The sequence below is a fragment of the Apodemus sylvaticus genome, chromosome 6, assembly GCF_947179515.1.
Source record: "Apodemus sylvaticus chromosome 6, mApoSyl1.1, whole genome shotgun sequence".
NCBI classification, from domain to species: Eukaryota; Metazoa; Chordata; class Mammalia; order Rodentia; family Muridae; genus Apodemus; species Apodemus sylvaticus.
In genome coordinates, this window is record NC_067477.1 from 86,550,939 (window position 1) to 86,574,081 (window position 23,143).

The window sequence follows — 23,143 nt, forward strand, 5'->3', positions numbered from 1 at the left end:
ATTATCAATGCAAGTATACTTTATATTCATTCAAGTGATTGATAAGAAAATATGTTTATGACAACGGGAATGATATCATTGTTAATATCAATTCAGAATACTGTTTTATAGCACGATGAAAATTATTGCACAGATTAAAACAATATTACTTTTTCCCTGAATACTATTGGTATCACATCAGCGTATGTTCAATTAAATTAAATGTGTTTTACTAATTTAATCATTCTAAAGGAAATAAGTCAATCACATATTGATGGTTTGGATAATTTTTACTGTTTCAATATAAGGACAGAATGGAGAGTGCGCTGATAATATCCCTAACTCCTTCTGGACCAAACGAATAGCAGCCCGAAAGCAAGTTGATAAAGTAAGTGATAATAGGGCTTTGTCATCCAACGTCCTTACACTCTCTCAGATGGGACACTAACTGTGCAATGAGACAACTTTTCCCCCCTTCTATCAGCCATCCATTGGAACTTGGGTTCTCCTTCATTTGTTCACTTCATATTTCACACCAAAGATAGGACCCATGAATGTGAAGCATCTGTTTGCAGGCTGGTCAGGGAGCTCAGTAATATGGGGACATATCTACAAGGACAAGTCTCTGGCTTTCACACTACATACTGAAAGATCAGATAAGTATAAACTGTGGGACTAATGCCCATGCATTATCCATAACTCCTGTGATATATTTCTATTTTATTTACCCAGCTGTGCTCAGTATATGCCAGCTCTTACAAATTTTATGCCATAATAAAAACTTCAGAAACCATGAATCTTAATTATTTCATAACTCATATCCATTTAGATTTACACAGAAGCAAACAATTCAGCCTCTTCTTAAGTATCATTTTTTTTAAAAAAATCTACTAAAATTAACTAACCTATAATCTGGCACCTGGGCAGCTGAGACAAGAGATTGCTGAGAGGATAATGCTAAGCTGAATTACCTAATGACATCCGGACCAGACTTGGTTACAAATAAAAGAAGACAGCTACTAAATTCAATGAAGTCACAGTAGGGAGACAATAATTATTTCAAGGATCATTTATTTAACTTTATTTTTTTTTTTACAAAATACAAGGACTTGTTCTGTATGAATATAGAGCATATGAAAAATAAGGCATTTTCGCTGAGTCTAATTGTCAGACATTCAGTTTCTCATCTATTTCCTTGAAGAACTAGCTCTGTTTGGCACTTGGTTTTATATCATAAACAAGGAGGAAGAAAGCTTTTCCCTGTTAATTGCATCAGACCTATAAACATTAACAATTTAAAGACATAAAATCAGACATTTGCCACACAAGACTTGTTCTGCAAGGTAACTGATTAGCCTATGATCCTAATGTCTTTTGGGATATAAGAGAGAAAGGCTGGAGGGGCGGGGCGTGGGTGTGTTCTATAAGGTATCTGCAGCAGTTGATAGTCAATGCAACAGAAGATTTGTTTTGTCTGTGGTACAAGATTATGTCCTATCAGACTCTACTGCATTTTCTCTACTTGAACACAAGTAAGCACATACTGATTGTCTCTGACAAAAAAAAAAATGTATAAAAATACAAGAAGCTGGCTGTGTTTGTCAATGAGAAAGCCTATTTTCATCAGCTAATATGAATGCATTTGCTAAAATTAGTGAAGACAGGAAAATGACTTAGGGGTAATATATACAGAGTTTCAGTACATTTTATATCCACTTGGTGATTTCAGGCACTGTGGCTGTTCAAGATAAACTATTTCATGGGTTAACTTGATAGCAGTTTAATTTTCAGTGCAAGCAAAAGCAAATACCTGCCCAGTGTCACACACATGACCTGGTACAACTGGAATGTTCAAAGCATTTTTATTCTTAACATCTTCACTCTGGAGACATCTTGAGTAAAAACATGTTATCACGTTTGCTCTTGGTAGCAATTTGTTTTTCAGTGCAAGCCAAAGCAAACATTCATCTCCCTCTCTGTCATATATGGGAACAAGTGTATTTGGAATACGTTCACTTTCTCCAATTTCACTGTGGAAGCATCTTCAATAAGAGGCACTTAGTGTAAACCCTTCTATCAATCATGAGAAACAGACGTGAGATGCCTGCATTTAATTATATTAAGCAACGCTGCCACAGTCATCTGCCATGTAAACGCTGTTTGGGTAAGGTTTGCCATCACAATGGTGCTTTCCTGAGAATGGAGCTGGTCTCTGTATGTATCATAAGTGTGCGTGCTCAGAGCTGTGGTCACTATCGCGACTGTCGTCGTTTGCTAGTGAGTCCCCTGTCTGCTGGAGGGTGGCTGCGCCGATTCCTGACAGCTCTGATGGAAGAAGCGTTCCCTTTTTCACATTCACCAGTTCCTTTTCCCGGGCTGCAGCTCCTTGCTGTCCCCCTTTGACCCGCTTCCACTTCATTCTCCTGTTCTGGAACCACACCTTCACCTTCAAAGAAAAGGAATAAGTAAATCAGCAAAGGCAATAGAACCTTGTTCCTCACGTGCCTGCGCACAGACATCACGATGCAGCGACTAGAAAAACCGTGCAGGATTGCAGAGTGTCAGATTGCATGTGTGTAGTAATGGAAAAATGCTTATTACATACAAAGAATTATCAAAAATTCCAACACAAGACACAAAGTTACCAATAGGCGAGGAAGCTTGCTCGGAAGCTTAGAGTGGTTTCTCTATCAATCAAAGGAAATATTATATTTATGTTTGTCAAACTTAACACATTTTCTGAAATTCATCTTTGATTTAACCATAGAATATTTTCAGGTTTACCTGTTGATAAATTCACCTCTGAGAGGGCACTATTTACTATGAACGTCCCCTAACTTGGAAAGGAGTGAATTATCTCTCAGCACATCCTTTCAGGTCAATGGAAAAAAATCATAATTCACCTCAGTAAAGGGCCAGGTGCTTCTTGATTTATATGGAATGATGTCCCAATAAAACTATCATGAAGAAGAGTCTCAAGGCCACCACTGCTAAACTAGGGACTGTCTGCAGGACCTAGTGCAGTTTCCTGATACTCTACAGGAAGTCTATCTTTACTGGTCTTTCTGTTCTAAACTTTATTATCATTTACTTCAGAAATATCATTTAACAATTGCCAAAGAATGCAGCTACAGTAAAAATTTCTCAGTATTTACCTCGCAAACCCCTTCCTCCTCAGGTGAATACCCAGAAACTTCCTCAAAGGACTCAAGAGGGTGTGACAATCCACCTCAGTCAAAAAGAAAGACTCTCTAAGTAAGCTTTCTCATTGATTAGGTTACAAATTCTTAGTATTTAATATATTTCCCAAGATCTAGATGTGTCAGCATTTTTTTCTAATAATAGGACTCCTTACTATGCCCATATTTTGGATTTTTAAATTCTCTGCTAACATAAAGCATCACTATGTTTATGATCACTTTGCTTCTTTTGTTGGGTATTTTCCTTCCTGGTTTGTATCCAATTCTTTATAATTAATTTTTGTATTTTATACATTTTCTACAAGGCACTTTCTAAGATGGTCTACCCCCTTCCCATGACCACCATTTCCCTGTTTTATAATTCACGCTAAGTGTTAAGCCTTCAACAAATTCCTATACCTCTGGCAAAAAATACTATTTTTCATATCTGATAGAAAAATACCTGACTCTTCTGTATCACAGACATTTGGACATTTGTCACATTCTTAATATATACTAAACCAGTGCTGCATAGAAATGGTGAGAAGAGTGCTCACCTTTCAAAGATGTTGTATATTATAGCTTCACTGAGGCTAGTAGGATGTTTTCAGATATTTGCACAGTGAATTATTAGATATTTCCTAGCTACAGCCTTTTATTTATGTCACTTTAATAACTAATTGGAATCATGTATTATATTTTACCCACATACATATTAATCCACTTAACAATAAAGAATCAGAAAGCATGGCAAAAAAGTTATGTTTTAATAGTTATTCCTAAGATATGCACATATTATTACAACTTACCAACCAAAAGGTAAATAATTGCCTTTTATTCAGTAACTGTAGGGACACAGACAGCTTAACTCTAGGTAATATCTGTACATTATTTATAATATACTTTTCTGTTTTTACTGTTATTTTAATTTTAGAGTGAAGATGTTAAAGGTTAAGTGACTTTGGTAAAAGTCATATTATATGAACAGAAAGAACAGTGTGTGATGTAACCTTGGGACTCATGCTGTTCTCTACGATGTCTTTTATTCTCTCTTCTTTGGTATCGGTTGGATTTCGAACTCTTATTGAAGATATAAAACAGCAATGTATATGAAATATGTGAACTCTGTTAATATAATTACTATCATTCACCTACTTGATTTAATTAGATTTATAAATGCCAGATTATGTTCCTGTAATGTAATTCCTATATATAATTATATTATTACACTAGCAATTACCTTTGCAAGCCTGACATTCTCTATGTAACTCCATGCAATAGGGATCTGCGCTCAGCTTTTCTTCATATCTCTCTCTCTCTCTCTCTCTCTCTCTCTCTCTCTCTCTGTGTGTGTGTGTGTGTGTGTGTGTGTGTGTGTGTGTGTGTGTGTTTGTGTGTGTGAGAGAGAAGAGAGAGAACTTTTTTTATTTCAGTTACTGTGAATTGACCAAAGCAACTCTAATGACTTATTGTTATAACCATAGACCAATGCATTTCTCTACTCTTATCAGAAAAGTATCTGTGTGCACTAGATAGTGATTAACACCCAGACTCTCAATATATCATGGTAAAAAAAATAATAGACTGAAGAATGCTCAGCCCTAAATGGAATATATATCATGAACTCCCTCCTCCCAAAGCTCATGGTTCATTGGTTCATTGTTTCATTTCAAAATACTAGAGAGTAAGCATTTAAGGGGGAGGGAAGAGGGCTGATGGGACTTTCTGGGAGTGGGGGGTCTAGAAAAGGGGAATCATTTGAAATGTAAATAAAAAATATATCGCATTTAAAAAAAGAAAATAAAAAGAGTCACAAGGTATAGGTAACTATAAGGAAACAGTGTCCTCTAATGCAGCAGCACAATTACACACATTCACTCATGATTATTGTGACAGCATGGATAGGACATGTGCAAGGCCAAGACCATCTAAATACCAATATGGAAAGTGGAATTAGACTTGAAATCCTAGCCACGGTAATGGAGCTATTGACAATTTATCACTCCAGGGAGAGAGACAATTTTCTCTAAGAGTACAACACATGATAAGCTAACTTAGGCCCCAGAAGAAGCCCACATATGTGAGAACATTTGATCTTGACAGTTTTATTTTTATTCTGTGATTAAAAGGAAACAAATTTGGGTAAAGAGAACCTGAGAATTGGATCTGGAAAGATAGAAGCACTGACTATAATTAAAACACATTGTTTAAAATTCTTTTTAAAAACTATTTTTCTAATTTATAGAGGATATTTGTGAATAATGGATTCATCACTGAGAGTAGTTAAAACTTTTGTTATGTATGAGAATGTGTTAACTTCAGATTTAGAGAGTGTCCTTAAATGTTTGCTGGTGTAGCTGCTGCTGTTGATGATTTCTGATGGGAGTTTCATTTTCTCAGTGCTCGGAGAGGCAAGGGCACTAAGCTCTATCTGCATTCACTTACAGAGCACACATGGCTGTGTCACCATGCCTCAAAATTAACTGAAGAAATGAATCGTTTTTCCTTCCTCTGAAATCTTACATTTTTGTTTGGATAATCTGGTACCTCTTTTCAGTTTCTGTTTTAGTCACCAAGAGTGGAACCCTAGCTTCTAAGAAATTTGTCTTTTCTTCCAACAATTTTTCACACAAATGACATCTGAAATGGAATAATTTAATTTGAATATCTGGTGTTTATGATGTTTTATTATTTTATCAGTACCTCAAGTGAATTTTATCTTCTTTTTGCTATTTATTCTGGAAAGTGCTAGGTGAATGAGTGCTTTTTACATTTTCTTTTCTTCAAGTTAGCAGCTAAGATAGAGCTCCAGATATCTGACTTAAAGAATCAAATAAAAATTCAATCCCTTTCCCTAAGAAAGGAAGTAATGAGAATGCTAAAGTAATATGAACCAAACTTGATATTGTCTTCATAACTTCATAGGACAAAGAAAGAAAGAAGTAGTTCAACAAACTCTTCATAATAAGAAATAACTACTACAAAATAAAGATGGCAGTAGCCATAGCTAATATCAAAAACCCTAACTATAGCTTTTACATTTTAGGTTATTTTATCAAGTTTCTTTATTCAACCATAGCTGAGATATATTTAATATTGGCATTACCTGAATGATCAAACGAAAATTTGTGTGACCATCCTTGACCAAAATCACAAAAGAAAACAACCAAGAAATGTTTGTGATTGTTTCAGAAATAAATTCTATTATTTTATTTTTGTCGTTTTATTTATATTGAGACAGGATCTCACTATACATTGTCTATCCTATAACATACTATGCAACTCATAATAGCTGCAAACTCTCAATCTATTACCCCAGCCTTCCAATTACTGAGACATCAGTCATGTACTACCAAATCCAAATTTATAAATCACATTTTTCTATGGTCTGTCTTGTTCATATGAACCTCTGTCTTAGAAGTATGTTTTACATTATCGATGAAATACTGACTCCCAGTTTTTTACTTGGATTGTTAACTTATCTTCATGACAATTCTGTATGCACAATTATCTTCTTGGTCCACAAGGAAACAAAATTAAATATAAATTGTTAGTGTTAATTTCCAAGGTACCTACAGGTCTGCTGATTATTGAAATGTCAATAAATTATAATTCATGTTTATATAACACCACAAATGTCTGCCTTTTGAAGAAAACAGACAAAACACTAAACATCTGAATTAGAAATGAAAGTTTCAGTACTCTATCCAGTTGTCTTATAACAGCTCGAATTTGTTGAGTTAATATTCTATTTTCCTTATTATCTGGGCAACTGAGACAACATTTCCATTGTCTAACAAATATTGAGTCATATCTTCATGATGAGAAAATATTCAAAGAATATTTCAGAAATACAATTTCTGAATTCATAATGATTAAATTTACCCAAGATAGTTAATCTGATGCACACTACATCAATAGACCCCGAGGAAGCAACAACCAGTAGGTGATGCATCTAAACTTGACAATTGGAACCATAAATTTAATGAAAAAAGAAAAACTAACAAAAGAACTTTTCATTCTCCATTTTGTTTGGACAGAGAAAGTCACATGTAGATAAAAGGGGAGGGGGTCCTGCCCTATTTAAAAGCATCTTGCATCAGTAACTCTCTGTGCTCTCAGCCATTGCTACAGTGCAAAAATGTGAGAAGAGGGTTAAAATGACTCTACAGCTGAATACTGAAGTCCAGCACCCTTTAACTTTAGCAGAGAGCTTATGATCTTCTGGCTCTGTAATTTTGGTTCTGAATCTTGTATTTTCTCTGTTTGTGCCTTATGATTCATTCATATTAATGTGTCAGAGAAGTTTACTATCTCTAATATTTTTGAACAAAGTAAATTTAGCTCTTCTCATCCATTGCCAAACAGCATAATGTGTGAAAAGCAAATCACCAGAGAAGCAAGAAATAGAGAGCGTTTGTAATAACTTGTCTTGTGAACACAATTGAATATTGCACACACGCTCACACAAACACACTCACACACACACATATTAACCAAATACATGTACTAAATCCAATAAAGCTACCACTAATCATCATCTGAGTAAAACCTAAATCTAAAATAAAAGAACTTGTCATCTTGTAGGTTATAAAAATTATATACCATTAAATATTTACTATGATCCAATCTAACTAAATTAATATTTTGGCTAATTTAAGTGAGACTTCATTATCCTGAAGAATTAAAAGAAATGTCTCTTAATTTGTAAATAAAAATCCTCTTTAAAGTACCATGCTTACCACAGTTTACACACTACTCCATCCCCACAGTCATTTTCCTAGTCTAATGGTTCTCAACTTTCCTAAACAGCTACTGCCCTTTAATACTTCCTTCATGTTGTGGTGTCCCTCAACCACAAATTATTTTTGCTTCTACTTCATAACTGGTATCTGTCTACTTTTATACATTGTAATATAAATGTCTGTGTTTCTGATGGCCCCTCTGAAATGATCATTCAATTCCCAGTAGGGTCACAACCCTCAGGTTGAGAACCACTGTTCTAGGTGAGATCAATTCATGTTTGGCTTTTAAAGTAGCTGGTATGCATAAAAATCTTTGGTCATTCTACTTACTCTAAATGATGTAAATACTGTTGAACTAAGGGAGGGGGTGCATTCTAAATCATGGGCTATGCATGTAGGTAGTCCTAAGTGATGTATCAGAGAATTTGTCTAATCATGAAAAAAACCTCATCAAAAAGCTAAACACAGAAAGATGTGCAGAGGAACAATATATAAAATGTAATATAAAGGATTTAAAATTGTTTATATAAGAGAAAAGATAGTTCTTATATTAATCAAAACTATATTGGTATTTCAAAAACACACAGCATTAGGCTATTAGTGATTTATAAGTATCAATGAATATCAAATGTCTCTCATTTCAAACAATGAAACCTAATTCAAGCGGGTGTCATTTTCCTTTATCTCATCAGAGATGCTGTAAATTCAATGTGTCCACTGGAACAATTCCAGCTTATTTACAATGCACTATTAAACCTCTGTTCAGCTCTGTGAAGTGGAAGTATCTCCACTACTATGTTTGATAGCCTACACTCTAAAATGTCCCATTTCCAATAATTTAATTCATCCTTACTGTTGCTGACTCCCTTCTTTCCATATGTAGGAAATTTATCTACCTACATATGGATATAGACAAAAACCAAGAATAAGTTTGTACAGCATAAAATACTTTTGATATGAGGATCTTTATGTTGGACCTGTAAAATGCCACATATATCCCTGTCACTGGTTGATCTTGAAGAAAATATGAGGTTATGTCAGAAACACCCAGATGTAAGTCAGAACCAGTAGGATTACTAAACATATTACTGCCCTACAAAGCAACATTACAAAATAGAACTACAACTTTGTGCTAAGGCCACCATATTTATATAATGTAAAATAATTTTATCTAAGAGCTATTTGTCAAACAGAATCATATTGGAAAGTGTGTGTGTGTGTGTGTGTGTGTGTGTGTGTGTGTGTGTGTGTGTGTGTGAGTGTGTTTGCATGTGTATGTGTAAATATAAAACTAATTTAGGAAATTTTATGACTGCTTCTCAGGTAGGAGCTGTGAAATTAACTTGCTGAGAGACTTTTTAGAATTTAATATGTCTCAAATTTTTCTAAGAGAATACCTAGCATTGTTGTCAATCCTTATAAAAACATCCATGTGTCTTTCTCTAACATGTGGCTTATATATTAATCAATGATATAACTATAGCAAAATTATCTTTACATACTCTATTTACTGTACAAGTACACATTTTATAGGCAGTCACAGAAAAAAATAGTATCAAAGCACAGCAAAGATTAACCTGATTGAATAGAAGATTTTAGAAAATTAATAGTTACTTATCCAAGCAATTCTGCTGTAAGTCTAAATATTACAGTTTTCTCTCTACCTAATACTACCTATTATAGTGAATTATTTATCTGTATTGGAATATGGAAAGTTTCTATCAAAATCAAGAAAATATTTATATTAAACAAATACAATTAAAATTAGAATAAATATTGAAGAATGTATAATTAGATATATTTTAACATACATATTTTAGCTACTTTTCTAAATTTTATTTCATTGTAAAATATGTAAAACTAATTCATGTAAAAGGAATGAAGAAAACACAGAGGTATAATTAAAACAAAAGTTTAGAGGAATATATAGGGTCATGATGTGAATGGCATACTAAATTCATTTTGTTGAAATCACAGCACTGTTGAAGTGATAGGATATTTATATTGTAGCCTGAACAGTTGGTCTCTCCCAATTTATACATAGAAATCCTCAATATGCTCAATATGATGACATTAGAAGTGGGGTCTTTGAAATATTAACACAAAAGGTAATTCCTGTTTGAATTATTTCTCATGTGAATTACTTCCCATTCCTCAGATTAACATTGCAGTAATTTCATCAGACAGCTAGCTAGTCCTTCAGCAATATAGAGTCAGAATGAGAAGAAGACCCCCTCCCAGCCACCACCCCACGAGCTCACCACCAACCCCTGCATTTCTTTGATCTTTGATTTCCAATTTTCTGAAATAAGAAATAAAATTAGATGGTTTAAGTAATCTGGTCTATTGTATTTTGTCGTAAATGCACAAATAAACTGAAAAAATATTTTATCTGATTTTAAGGGACATGAATTTAATGATATCTTATGAGTCTGTGGCTATGATATTAAAAAGCTCAAGTTCCAAAATTAAAATCAATAATATTTCACTGGGAATGACTCTTTAATATTTTAGAGAAAATTGCCTTTAGGTTCATAAGGATAGAAAAGATGATTATTGAATCACTGTGTGTGCTTCATTCAGATAAAATCAGCACAATAAATTCATGACATGAAGCAAAAGTAAATTCCTAAAATTTTTGTAATTTGAGACAGTAGATGAACACAAAAGTACAAGAATAAAGTCTTCCCATTTGCTACAACTTGAAACACTTTCCTCCAAGTCCATGGTTAAATTCACCAGCCTTTGCCACTGCACACGTGTGTTCACATTTCCCGTCCTGTGAGCTACAGCTCTGACTCTCAAGGTTTTTTTTTTTTTTTTTTTTGGACAGGATTTTCTTTCTAGCCCCCAGCTCAACAAATATTTGTTTTACCAATGCACTGATCCAACAGGCCGTGAATAGGAAGACCCCACCATGTAGTTGTCTTGTTCAGTGTCTGCTGGAAATTCTTTTGTTTCCACCATGGTGGATAAGAAGAAAGAGAAATATGCTTCCTTCCATTTGTGTTCCGTGCTGATTTTATTAATGTAAGAAAATAAACTTCTAAGTGGCCAATCCTAAACATTCCCTTTACTTTTTTTTTTTTCATTTAACGTTTGGTATTTTGTTGCTCTAGATATTTAGTATTGATTAAGAACTTAAATTCTAATAAACACATTATCCTTTCAGTTAACTTGGAACTACCAGAAGAGAGGCACAGAATAGGAAACCAAATGCACAATCCTGAGTTTTTTATTTATTTGGGAACTTGAGTATTTCTCCAGATTTTTGTTTGTTTGTTTACTTATTTATTTTTATTATCTGTTTTCCTTGTAAGACCATTGCTGGCATACCCTTCAATGATTTCTTCTTTTTATTTTTTATTAGATATATTCTTCCTTTACATTTCAAATGTTGTCCCCTTTCTTGCCCCCCAAATCTTATAACCCATCTCCCCTCCCCCTATTCCAAAATCAACTGTCTCTGCTTCCCCTTCCCTGCATTCCCTCACACTGCAGCACTGAGCCTTTCCAGGACCAAGGACCTCTCCTCCCTTTGATGTCCAACAAGGCCATCAGCTTCTGCCTATGCATCTGGAGCCATGGATCCCGCCATGTGCACTTTCTGGGTGATGCTTTTGTCCCTGGGAGCTCTGGGAGTACTGGGTGACTCATACTGTTGTTCCTCCTGTGGTGCTGCAAATCCCTTCAGCTCCTTAGGTTCTTTCTCTAGATCCCCCATTGGGGACCCTGTGTTCAGTTCAGTGGCTGGTTGAGAGTGTCCCCGGAATGACTTCCATGGACTCTTTTCTTTACACTAAGCTTGGTTGGATGGATGGCTTTGAACAGGATACTTTGGTAAACATGGGATAAGCAAAACTTAAGGAGCCTGTACAGGATCAAGTTTCTTCTCAGTGTTCCTCGGAGCACTTGTCCCACTCTGAAGAACCCTGGATTAGCTGATTAGAAGACCAACTGTCCTAGAATAGCTTCAGACAGCATTTACCACTGGATCAAAGACTGCAGTTCTGAGATGGGTGTAGAAAATGCTGGGCAAACCGTCTAAAACCCAGACACACAAACTTGTAAATAAACATAAGGTGGGCTGTTTTGTGAATGCATTACAAAAAAGACAAGCTGACTTAAAATTGAAGTGATATTGAAAAACAGTATGATTTGAAATAGGGTACATATATAGCTGTTATATGTCAATCAATATATCAACTCAGAAAGAAAGAATAATTATCAAAAATATCTTCCCCAATTCCATTAGTTTACAAAACCTCTTTTAAAATTAATTTGCTCTTAGGCAAGTATGAAACTGTTGTTCTCTAACCAGAGGATAAAAGACAATGACGCCACCACAATAAATAAGCAGAGTGCTTTGCTTTCGGCAAGAGCTCAGTACTGTATCCATCACTGTATAGATGGGAAATCAACCTTATTTTCCAATTTTCTAAAACATGGGGGTCTTTCCTGGAATTCATGGTTTCTACATACACTAATGTGTGATTTTGCCCCTTCTTTAATTTTCTATTCTGAGACAAACACATTAAAGTAGATCAGCTATCTGATGGTACAGATTTAGGATCCTGCTTTCGGAAGTGCCAAATGCTACACATTCACAAAGGAAACTGTGTGTGATTCAGGCAAAGAAAATGTGGTACTCCAGAGCTCAGGAACTAGTCATAATATTTAATAAAATATAAACTGCCAATAAATAAAGCCACATAAAAGTTTCCCTTTGTATATTTTCTCTAAGCAGAAATAACCCACAAAGATGAAATATAAAAATTAGCAGAAAGGAAGAATATGATTAAAGAAACTAGATAGAATTACTTGCTATCATCAGACATGTAGTCATTTGTCCACACCCTGTTGGTATTTCCTTGGTCCCAGTGTGACTTCTGGAGGAGGAATGTACAGTGAGAGAGGAAGTAAAACTCTTGCCTTAATAGCGTATGGTATAATGAGCACTGTCCATAAAGATGTTTGCATTTGCCTTTCAGGAATGTTCCTCTAGCTAGCAAAACTGTTAAGCATATGCAGACGGGATTCTCCGAGAGTAAATATGAATTTATAGAGAGTAATCTCTGAGTGTTAATGGAACAAGTTATTTTCCATCCAAGTAAACTCCAGTAAAGGCATCTATAAAGCAATTTATCTCATTTGGCTCTCATTGATTGAATGAACATATGGATCAATACTGCCCAAAACATTCTTTGAGTGGATAGCAGACTACTGAATTCCCAGAATAAACACCATTTTAAAGTATTTTGAATAATAGAGAGTATTCTCCAAAGATCTACGCAATTTTTTTTGACAGTCACTACCCTGCCTTTTAAACATATGCTACAACCCTGATTATTTCAAAACATGTGTGAGTCAATGGAGGGGGAGGAGCCATTTCCAGAGGAACACATTTCAAAGTCAGGAACTTGACAATTCTTTATCACATCCTGTGGTTACCAACAGCACCACATGCAGAGAATTGAAGGACAGTGAGCTCTGGCTTTGTACAATGTGTGTAGAAAATAAACCATCAAAAGTTGTTTGGGTATTTTATACTATTTAGTTTTAAAGGTTAATGTTCTATTACAACATACATGGCCTATTCTGACCTGTGCAGACAACTAACCTTTTATTACACCAAATGAGAAGTGCTTAAATATAAACACAGGAAGTATTTCACCATTTGCCCACATTATTTAAAACAAACCGTGTTTTTAAAGTAAACAGAGTAGTACCACTATCACAAAGCATTCCTTTTTAAAATTCAGTAAATGCAACTTTTATTCAAGTATCTTTTTAGTTTTTTTTCATTTTACTGAACAAAGGTTTAATCATCGAATAGTGAAGACTTGTAATTGGTATTTGCAAATCATAAGTATGGATAATTCAAATGGTAAAAGAAGATTACTGAGCTATATAGTCCAAGCAACGAAGACACCCACTTTACCTGTCTTTCAGTGAGGTCTAGATTCACTGCTATCTCATATCTTCTCAGTCTGGTCAGATAATTATGATGGGCAAATTCTGCCTCGAGTTCTCTGATTTGCTCTTTAGTAAAAGCTGTTCTTTCCTTCCTAGGTTTGCTGTTCACTTCTGACTTGTAATTTCCTTCCTGGGAATCTGGGGAGAAAGTGCAAGAAGATTGGTGTTAACACAGTCATGCAAACGTGTGCAATCACATTATTCACAGTTACTAATAACTACTTCTCTAAATGCTTTCCTAGACAGAACCAACAGTGAGCAAAGCCAGTAAGACAGATCACACATCTCCACAGAGTGAGATAGGTTTCTCTTCTTTCTCCCTCTCTCTCCCCCTCTCTCTCTCCATATATACATATATATATATATATATATATATATATATATATATATATATATATATATATTTGTGTGTGTGTGTGTGTACATGTGTACATGCTTTCTAGTAACTCATAGTGAAATTGGGAAAGTTCTTCATACATCTATAGAATATGAACATAGTTTTAAATTCTAAAATGATACTACGATAATAACATAAACCAAATCATCATCAGAAAACAATTGTTGAAATAAAATGGAAAACCACTAGACAGAAAATTTCAAGGTAAATAATTCTGAGTTCACTCTTGCTCAAATCTAAGCTGACAAGATGTGTTTTTCTCAGAGCTGCAGGAATAGCAATGGGCTCTCACCAACACCTTGGCATGTTGATTACTTCCTTTCCTGTAACAGGTCAGGATAGCAGTTTACTTATGTCCACTTCTCCAAGTTGTCACTTGCTTTCCATATTGACTGGGATTCCCATCTAAACTGGTCAAGGGAGAGTTTTCAATCCAGGTTAAATCTTGTTTTGTGACATACAGCCTGATTACACTTTAGGATGCAACTGGAACTAAAGGAGTTTATAACAGCTGCCAGAGCTCATAGGTAGGCATGTTTACATACCTGGCTCTAAGTAGACACTAGAGTTCAAAAAAACACTTGTTTTTAGCCCACATATTTGTAGCCACACTGTTGTAGCTTTGAGCTGTTCTGGCATGGTGTAAATAAAATTTCCAAGTAACCAACTTTCCACCCTATGTGCTATTCTGTCAGGCAGCAATGTCACATCATGGAATATTTAGCTTTGAAGTCCCTCCTTCTCTGGGGATTATTTTACATGGAGACAATGGACTTTTGTTTTCAGATAAGCAACTCTGGAAACTGACAACAAAGCAGCAAGTTTTTCCCATAAGGATTTCAATTTGAGTGACTCACAGTTTACACATTCCCATGTGTAAACATGAGTGAGCAAACTCACATTGAGAAAACCCTATTAAATTGTATTTATTTTTCTTTCTCTGACATTGATCTCCTATAGCTTTTGAAATATTCCAAAGTATTTCATAAATACATCACATAGACGCAAAACACATGATGGGTTTATACATACAGCCATTATGACTAGAAACATATAACAGTAGGTTTATATAGCTAGTGACTGGATTTAAGGAAAAATCTGGCTATAATTCAGTACTTCAATCCATAAACAATTTATGGAATGACTGAATCCCAAAGTTCAATTGCTAAGGAAGAGAAGTCTATCAAGCAAAACAAAGTGAGTTACGCACATTTATGTTTTCAGTAATTGCAGAAGCCATCATTGCTTGAAGCTAACATGAAAAGCAGCTATTTGCTTCTTAGAGAAGAAAGACAATTGAGCTAAGTAATACCATTGTCCCTCTAAATACTGATCACTTTTGTGGTGGCACATATGATTCTGCAGTACTATTAATTCACAATGCCTCTAATCTTCCATTAAACAAACAAACAAGCATGCTCTTATAACTCTTTTTTTTGGACTGTGTTTCTCATAATCTTGGATTAAAATTATTTCTTTGTGCTTACCAAAGTTATCATTTGCTGATCCTAAGTCCCCCACCATCATCTCCTGACTGCCTATTCTTTGCTGGAGAAATGGGTAAGAAGTTGGGATGAAGCTTTTGGCAGATTTCACATCAGCCTCCATATGTTTCACAGCTGTTTCAACTAAGGCAAAGTTCTATCTTCTCCAGCTTCCCACATCCTCTGCCAAATGGTAGGTGTGGAGAGGGGAATCTGGAAAGTGCCTTTCTTCTCTACCACTGTAAACACAACCTCAGTCTTTCTACAACCATTTTTCATTTCAGGTACTTTTGTGCACCAGTGGGTGCACCTTAGCATTCTTGCTGCATGGAAGATATGTTGATTTATGTCTCCAGGTCCAGATTTCTAACATTTGGCTACTGGAAATTTGTTAATTAAAGAAGTCTGCTCTACTTCTGAGAGGACTTGACTCTGCCCTTCAAGGATCATTTCTGTTTAGTGTATAAAACTATTCTACATGTGACATTCCCCCCCCTAGTAAAAATATAGCTCAAAGGCAATTATTTTTTAAGATAAGTAATATAAATATCCATATGTTTATGCATGATATGAAGTGGTTTTTAATGTTAGATAAGAAATAAAAAGATGATGAATATATTACCTATAACTTAACCATGTCTCTAAAATTTTAAAATGAAAAGACTTCAGTTTGGAATGACAAAGAATTCCGATTTTCAGTAATAACTTAACATCAATTTATCTATTCTCACACCCAAAGAAAATTAGTGAATGAAAGCAAGTTTGAAAATATTTCTAGGGATGTGAAAGACAGAAGCGGAGAGAAACTACAACAAAATACATTACAGGCTTGTTCCTAAACTAATACAGATTTATTAAACCAATTAGGTTTGAAAACAAGCAATTCACAATTTCTGATTTTTAAAAAAAGTCTACCTAAGTCCTCACACACTCGATACCGCTTCCTCCATGGAGCAGGCAATGACCTTGCCTTGGCACCTCACTGCATTCCAAAAGTAAACCTTCAGGATCTCCTTTCAGACATTATAACACAGTGCTTCTTCTGTCTTCCTCTCTCTTTAGTAATTTGAAAATGATGGCGGTTAAAGGAATTTTGGACAATTTGAATAAAGTAACTCTTCCTTTGTTCCATTTACACCCTTGAGTTTTTGTAACTCTGAATGTTTGTGTTGTTTTCTTTGTTGCCCATGCTTTGTAAAGTTCCTTGACTTTAAAGAAGGAAGCACTAGTGAGCATTTTCATTTTAATCATTACCTATCACTATGTAGTGCCTTCTGATTGGAGGAAATCAGCTCAGGCTCATTTTCTATGGCATAGATATAAAATAAAATCCAAAAATAATTAGATATAATGATAAAACTTTGTACTAAAAGTAAAATTTTCATTCCAGATATATTGAATGCTAAGCATTTCAGTAAAACAGCAACTAAAAATATCAAAAAGCTAAAGACACAGAATATTTATATAATCACTTTATTGAAATTTGGCATACATTTAATATCTGGCTCTTCTCATTACAACTTTTAAATTGCTTAATCCAAAATTCACATTAGTATACATTCTGGGTAAAATGTTTTGCTATTATGGCACTAGGAACTTCCAGGATGTCAGGACTCACATCTATAATTTCAGAACTACTGAATGGAGCCACAGAATTGACACAAGCTGGAATCTAGTCAGGGCTCAAGAATGATACTCTGTTTAAATAATAGTAAATAATGAAGAAACAAGAACAAAAAAAAAATCACTGTTTTTGAAGAAAAAGAAGAAGTAGAAGTAGAAGAAAGAAGAAGGAAAAGAAGGAGGAGGAAGAAGAGAAGGAGGAGAAGAAGAGAAAGAAGAAAAAGAAGAAGAGAAGAGAAGAGAAGAGGAAGAGGAGGAAGAAGGAGGAGGAGGGGCCTGGTATGAAAGAAGAAATGAGGAGGGAGAGAAAGAGAAGAAAGAAGGTAGAAAAACATGTTAATAGATACCAAAATTAAATTCATACCAGAGGAAATAAAACTACAAATATCCATCTACCCATTTGTACAAAGTGCATGGTTGGGTTGCAGCAAAGGAAAAGACCCTTAGTGGGCCACACACTACCTAATGAAGATGTTTTGGATATAGAACAATCTATTCCACTTTCCCCTGCAATATTAATTTAAGGAGACATTGCTTCTGTGAACATTCTCCAGCCCTGCCTTTCTTTTTTTGAATTTTAAATATCCTGCCACTTTAGGGATGCTTTCTTTCATCGTCTAGAAAGAAAATGTTATGCCAACCCTTGCCTACCATAGTCAGACATTGGTGTAAATCCAGCTAATGCCGTCCGCTGTTCATTTTAGCACAAGAAAATATATTGACGGAGTCTGAAAGAGAATTCAGCACTCTGTCCATGAATCCCAATACACTTCCTATCCAACTTGTGTCAGCGGGGGAATGGAGTCATTGGTATTATTGCATCTTCAGAGAGATGGGGACAGAGAAAGCTATTTTCACATGTTAAAGATAGTGCATGACTTGGTAGTGACTAGAACATTCTGACAAGTCTGATTTGTAGCTCTTTTTTTCTTTTTTAACTTTTCTATTAGATATATTCTTTATTTACATTTCAAATGATTTCCCCTTTCCTGGTGCCCCTTCCCTGAAAGCCCCATAAGTCCTCTTTTCTCCCCCTGTTCCCCAATCAACTCCATCCTGCTTCCCTGTCCTGGTATTCCCCTACACTGCTGCACTGAGCCTTTTCAGGACCAGGGGCCTCTCCTTCCTTCTTCTTGGGTATCATTTGATATGTGAATTGTGTCTTGGGTATTCCAAGCTTCTGGGCTAATATCCACTTATGAGTGCATACCATTTGTCTTCTTTTGTGATTGGGTTACCTCACTTAAGATGATATTTTCCAGTTCCACCCATTTGACTAAGAATTTCATGAATTTATTGTTTTTAATAGCTGAATAGTATTCTATAGTGTCTGGCGATTTCTGAGAAAACTGGGCATGATACTACCAGAGGACCCTGTTTTATCACTGCTGGGCATATACTCAGAGGATTCCCCAACATGTAATAAGGACACATGCTGTTCACAACAGCCCTATTTATAATAACTAGAAGCTGGAAAGAACCCAATGGAGAAATGGATTTGTAGCGCTTAATAAAGCAAAAGAAACTTAGCTCTTTTATGATGTAAGACAACATATGAATTTGCAGTGTCATTCTAGAAAAATTTGTACCCATTCTTTTAGTAACTTGGTAAATCCTGTGTATGTGAGGGAGACAGGCAAGAGTTGCTTTTATAACTCAGTCACTAGATGTCTCTGTGTAGGTTGTTTATTTCATGATTCTGAGCTGTAATTTTGTCTGGTCTTCATGGTGAGTTTACTATATTCTTACAATACTAATAAAATTGAACAATTTCTTTGTCTCTGCTTTGCTTCTTCATGAGACTGAAGGAAATGCATCCTATGGATTTTCCTTCTGTGCCTTTGTTTCCAATATTATAGACTAGATTCTCACACTGCTGGAATTCCTCCTTAGGTTTTATTTATGGAAAATGGTTTGCTCTGATTAGTTTACCTGAAATCCAGCTTCAAATCAAGAAAACATCACTCAAAGCTTCTGTGTATTGGCTTTCCAAGCTCTTTTATACAACTCATGTAATCAGTCAGAATAGTGATAAATAGTTGTGTATGTTTTGTATATGCAATGATGTCTTTAGGCATGCTCAGATATAAAAGTACCAAACAATATGTTGATAAAATAAAGTCTAAACCTAAAAGAGTGAGGATTAAATATTATCAAAACACACAATAACCCTCTGAAAATGTCACAATGAAACACACTGTATATAATTTATTTGTCAAAAATAAAAATCAAATTTATAGGTAAAGGGTTAGATGTTATACCAAATGAAGGAGTATATTGCCTTAAACTAGCATTTTTAAACCATAGTACCATTGATATTATGATTGGATAATACCACCATTAAAATATGATATTGAATATAGGAAAATGTTCAAACAGATTCTTGATCAGTCAAGATACCAAATTCATAGACTTTAAAGTTTAAGCCTAGTCTTTACTACTATGCACTATTTATCACCTTCTTCAGCTCTAATGTAGAATTTAAGTAAATTTGTGAGTCATTTAGAACAGGGCCAGCATCTTGGAAGCAGTTAGTATTCATGGATAGAGGATAGCTATGGTTGATGAAGAACCAATAATGAATTATAGATGTGGTCATTGAAAACTACACATTTGACAGAATCAGAAACTACAAAAAGCATTTTAAGTTAGAAAGATAATTTTAAAATAAAGTAAACCAAAACTTCATGAAACTCTAGTAATCATGCAAAGATGAATAGTATTCAATTTAGTTTGCAAAACAGATGAGGCACAACAGGATCTCTGTGCGTTTTTCTGCTTGTCTGTAAATTAATCTGAGGAGCTAGCTAGGATTCTCCAAGAAAACCAGTAAGGCGACACATTACAAGACCCAGTGGGATCAGGACACAAATATTTTTTCTTTACCGCTTAATTTATTAGAACTTTAAAAGGGATGCTACCGCTTGCCTTGATTCTGTGAAACATAGTACATTTTTTTGCAATTCCCTTTAGTTATAATTTTTTGCCTTATTATTTATGTATTTAGAAAGAGGATGTCCCAAAGTCTAGACCACCAACAAAGGAGTATACCTGGAAGGATCTATGGCTCCTGATATATGTGTTGCAGAGAACAGTAACTGGAGGGAGGCCCTTGGTCCCAGAGAGTTTGGATGCCCCAGATGCTGGAGCGGTGGGGCTGGAGAGTGTGGGTGGGTAGGGGAGCACTCTTATACAGGCAAAAATTGGGGGGCAGTTGTGGGATGGGAGGTTTGGTGGAGGAAGTGCGATATCATGGGATAGGGGCTTGGTGGAAGTGGTAACCAAGAAGTGGGATATATTTGTGATGTAAATAAATGGAATGATTAATAATAATAAAACAAAACATTAAGAATCAATAGAAAAAAAGACATCCTTGGACATGCAGTTTTGTTTCCTCTGAATATTTTACAAGAAACTTGATGATTCTTCTTCAAATCTGTTATATACAAGAAACAGGAGATTGTGTGTTGTGTGTGTGTGTGTGTGTGTGTGTGTGTGTGTGTACGTGCGTGCACGCAGCTGCGCAGGCATGCAGTTTTCTTATTTTTGAAAATTCTAGCCAACCCAGACTCAAAAAATGCATCATGGTATGCACTCACTAATAAGTGGATATTAACCTAGAAATCTGGAATACCAAAAACATAATCCACACATCAAATGAGGTACAAGAAGAACAGAGGAGTGGCCCCTTGTTCTGGAAACACTCAGTGTAGCAGTATAGGGCAAAACCAGAACAGGGAAGTGGGAAGGGTTGGGTGGGAAAACAGGGGGAGGGAAGGGGGCTGATGGGACTTTCAGAGAGTGGGGGTCTAGAAAAGGGGAAATCATTTGAAATGTAAATAAAAACATATCGAATAAAAAAAATGAAAAAAAATTCTAGCCAAAACTACATAGATTTTGGAAAACATTAAGTCAAACAAAATATTCGAGTAAAACTCTTCAATAAATTTTTTAAAACTCAAAGAAGCAGTTAACATAGAACTTGTAATCCTAGTCTACATACACAGTTTTTCTTAAAATACTATTTGTACACAATTTTTCTCACAAGTATGAGTTGAAAATAAATCATTCATAGTGATTTTATACACTAAAACAATCATTGGAAAATTACTAGCCATGTAATTGTATATTTATTTTGCTTTAAAGTCCTAGTACCAAAGTCACATTGTATAAGATAATAAATGATACATAAAAGCAATAAGGTAAATATTACTTTTAATTGCAAGCAAGCTGAGGGTCTCTCTCTTGCAGCCAACATTAACTTTGTTTCCATTTTGCTAATGGTATGAAATCCTCTGTGACCATTTCTTCAGCACAGCTCTACTGCACAAAGATAACCAGTCTTTGGGAGGCTTAGCTGCATCATATTCAACTGCTGATACTGTGTGTGAAAGGGTTCTCTCAATTAATGAATTCTAAACATTTAAAATTTACATTAAGGGGATGCTTTTTACACAAATAAAAATCTGTTAGCATTGACTAAGTGTAATTGCTTTCTAAAAGTTAGTTTTGTTTGAGCCTAGACTTTAATAAGTGGACCATCCCTACAATATATGAGCACAAGTTCTAGCCAAACTCACTTTCTCTTTCTCTCCCTGTCTCTCTCTTTGTCTCTCTGTTTCTCTCTCTGTCTGTCTCCATCTCTGACTCTTTCCTTCTCTCCCTCTCTCTCTCTCTCTCTCTCTCTCTATATATATATATATATATATATATATATATATATATATATATATATATATATCAGTGAATGGGGGAAGCTGGAAGTAGACAGGGAATACTAGTCATAACAAAGATGCTATAGGTGAGGGGGGAATCATCTTTTTCAATGGAGTGTGACTGTTTGTGTAAGCCTTAATACAGGGCAGACCCCATGCCCCAAATGCGCAGAGGTAGTTTGCAACATAAAAAGAATTCAATAACATTTTCATGAATTTTTTTGTTTCATTTTGTGTTTCTTTGTCAGGGTTTATTTTATTTTTTCAATTATTTATTTATTTATTTTTAGTCTTATCTGTCTTTTGCTTGTATGTTTGATGTTCCTCTATGATGTGATTATTTGGTTCTTGATCTTTGTTTTGTTTTCATTTTTGTTGTTTGTTGCTTTGGTTTCTTTGTGTGTGAGAGAAAGAGAGGGGAGGAGGGAGAGAGACAAAGAGAGACAGAGACAGAGATAAAATAGAAAGGGAGTGAGAAACAAAGAGAGAGACACACAGAGAGACAAAACAGGGTGTGGAGGGAGGTGGACAAGATATGAGAAGAATTATGGGAGGGAAAAATATGATCAAAATATATTATAGAAAAAAAAAACAAGCTTAGCAAAATAAAACCAGAAGCTAAGGGTCTAGCTCAAAGGCAGGACTTTGTACATTTAAAATTCCCTGGGTTTGACTCAGTTACATATAAACTTGGATTTGTTTAGAGTATGGCCAGCTGTGCTGAAAGTATTGGAGAATTTGAAAAAAAAAAATCAACAACTTCAATTTGATAGGCATTTTAAAATCTTTTGCTAACTGTGGTGTGTGTGTGTGTGTGTGTGTGTGTGTGTGTGTGTGTGATACCTCTATTCACACAAAGTATCACTATGTATTACATGTCGGTCTTGACTTTGTTTTATAGCATATAATTGCCTTGAAGTCACTATCTTCCTTCCTCAGTATCCTGAGTGCTGGGATTACAAAATTATTCAACCACACCAAATTTATGCAAATGTTATTCTTTCAGTCAACACCAGTATCTCCTTCCAAAATACATACCAATAGC

The 23,143-nt window shown here is 35.1% G+C and overlaps 1 protein-coding gene across 1 annotated transcript in view; it reads right to left on the reverse strand.

Moving 5' to 3' along the window:
• Positions 1 to 1,112: 1,112 nt before the first annotated feature.
• Meox2 (mesenchyme homeobox 2) overlaps positions 1,113 to 23,143 on the reverse strand; it is a 59,390-nt gene continuing 37,359 nt past the window's right edge. Inside the window, 2 exon segments of the mRNA XM_052184731.1 lie at positions 1,113 to 2,425; positions 13,845 to 14,017. Of these exon segments, the coding sequence (XP_052040691.1) occupies positions 2,201 to 2,425; positions 13,845 to 14,017 (398 nt within the window). The 3' untranslated portion in view covers positions 1,113 to 2,200.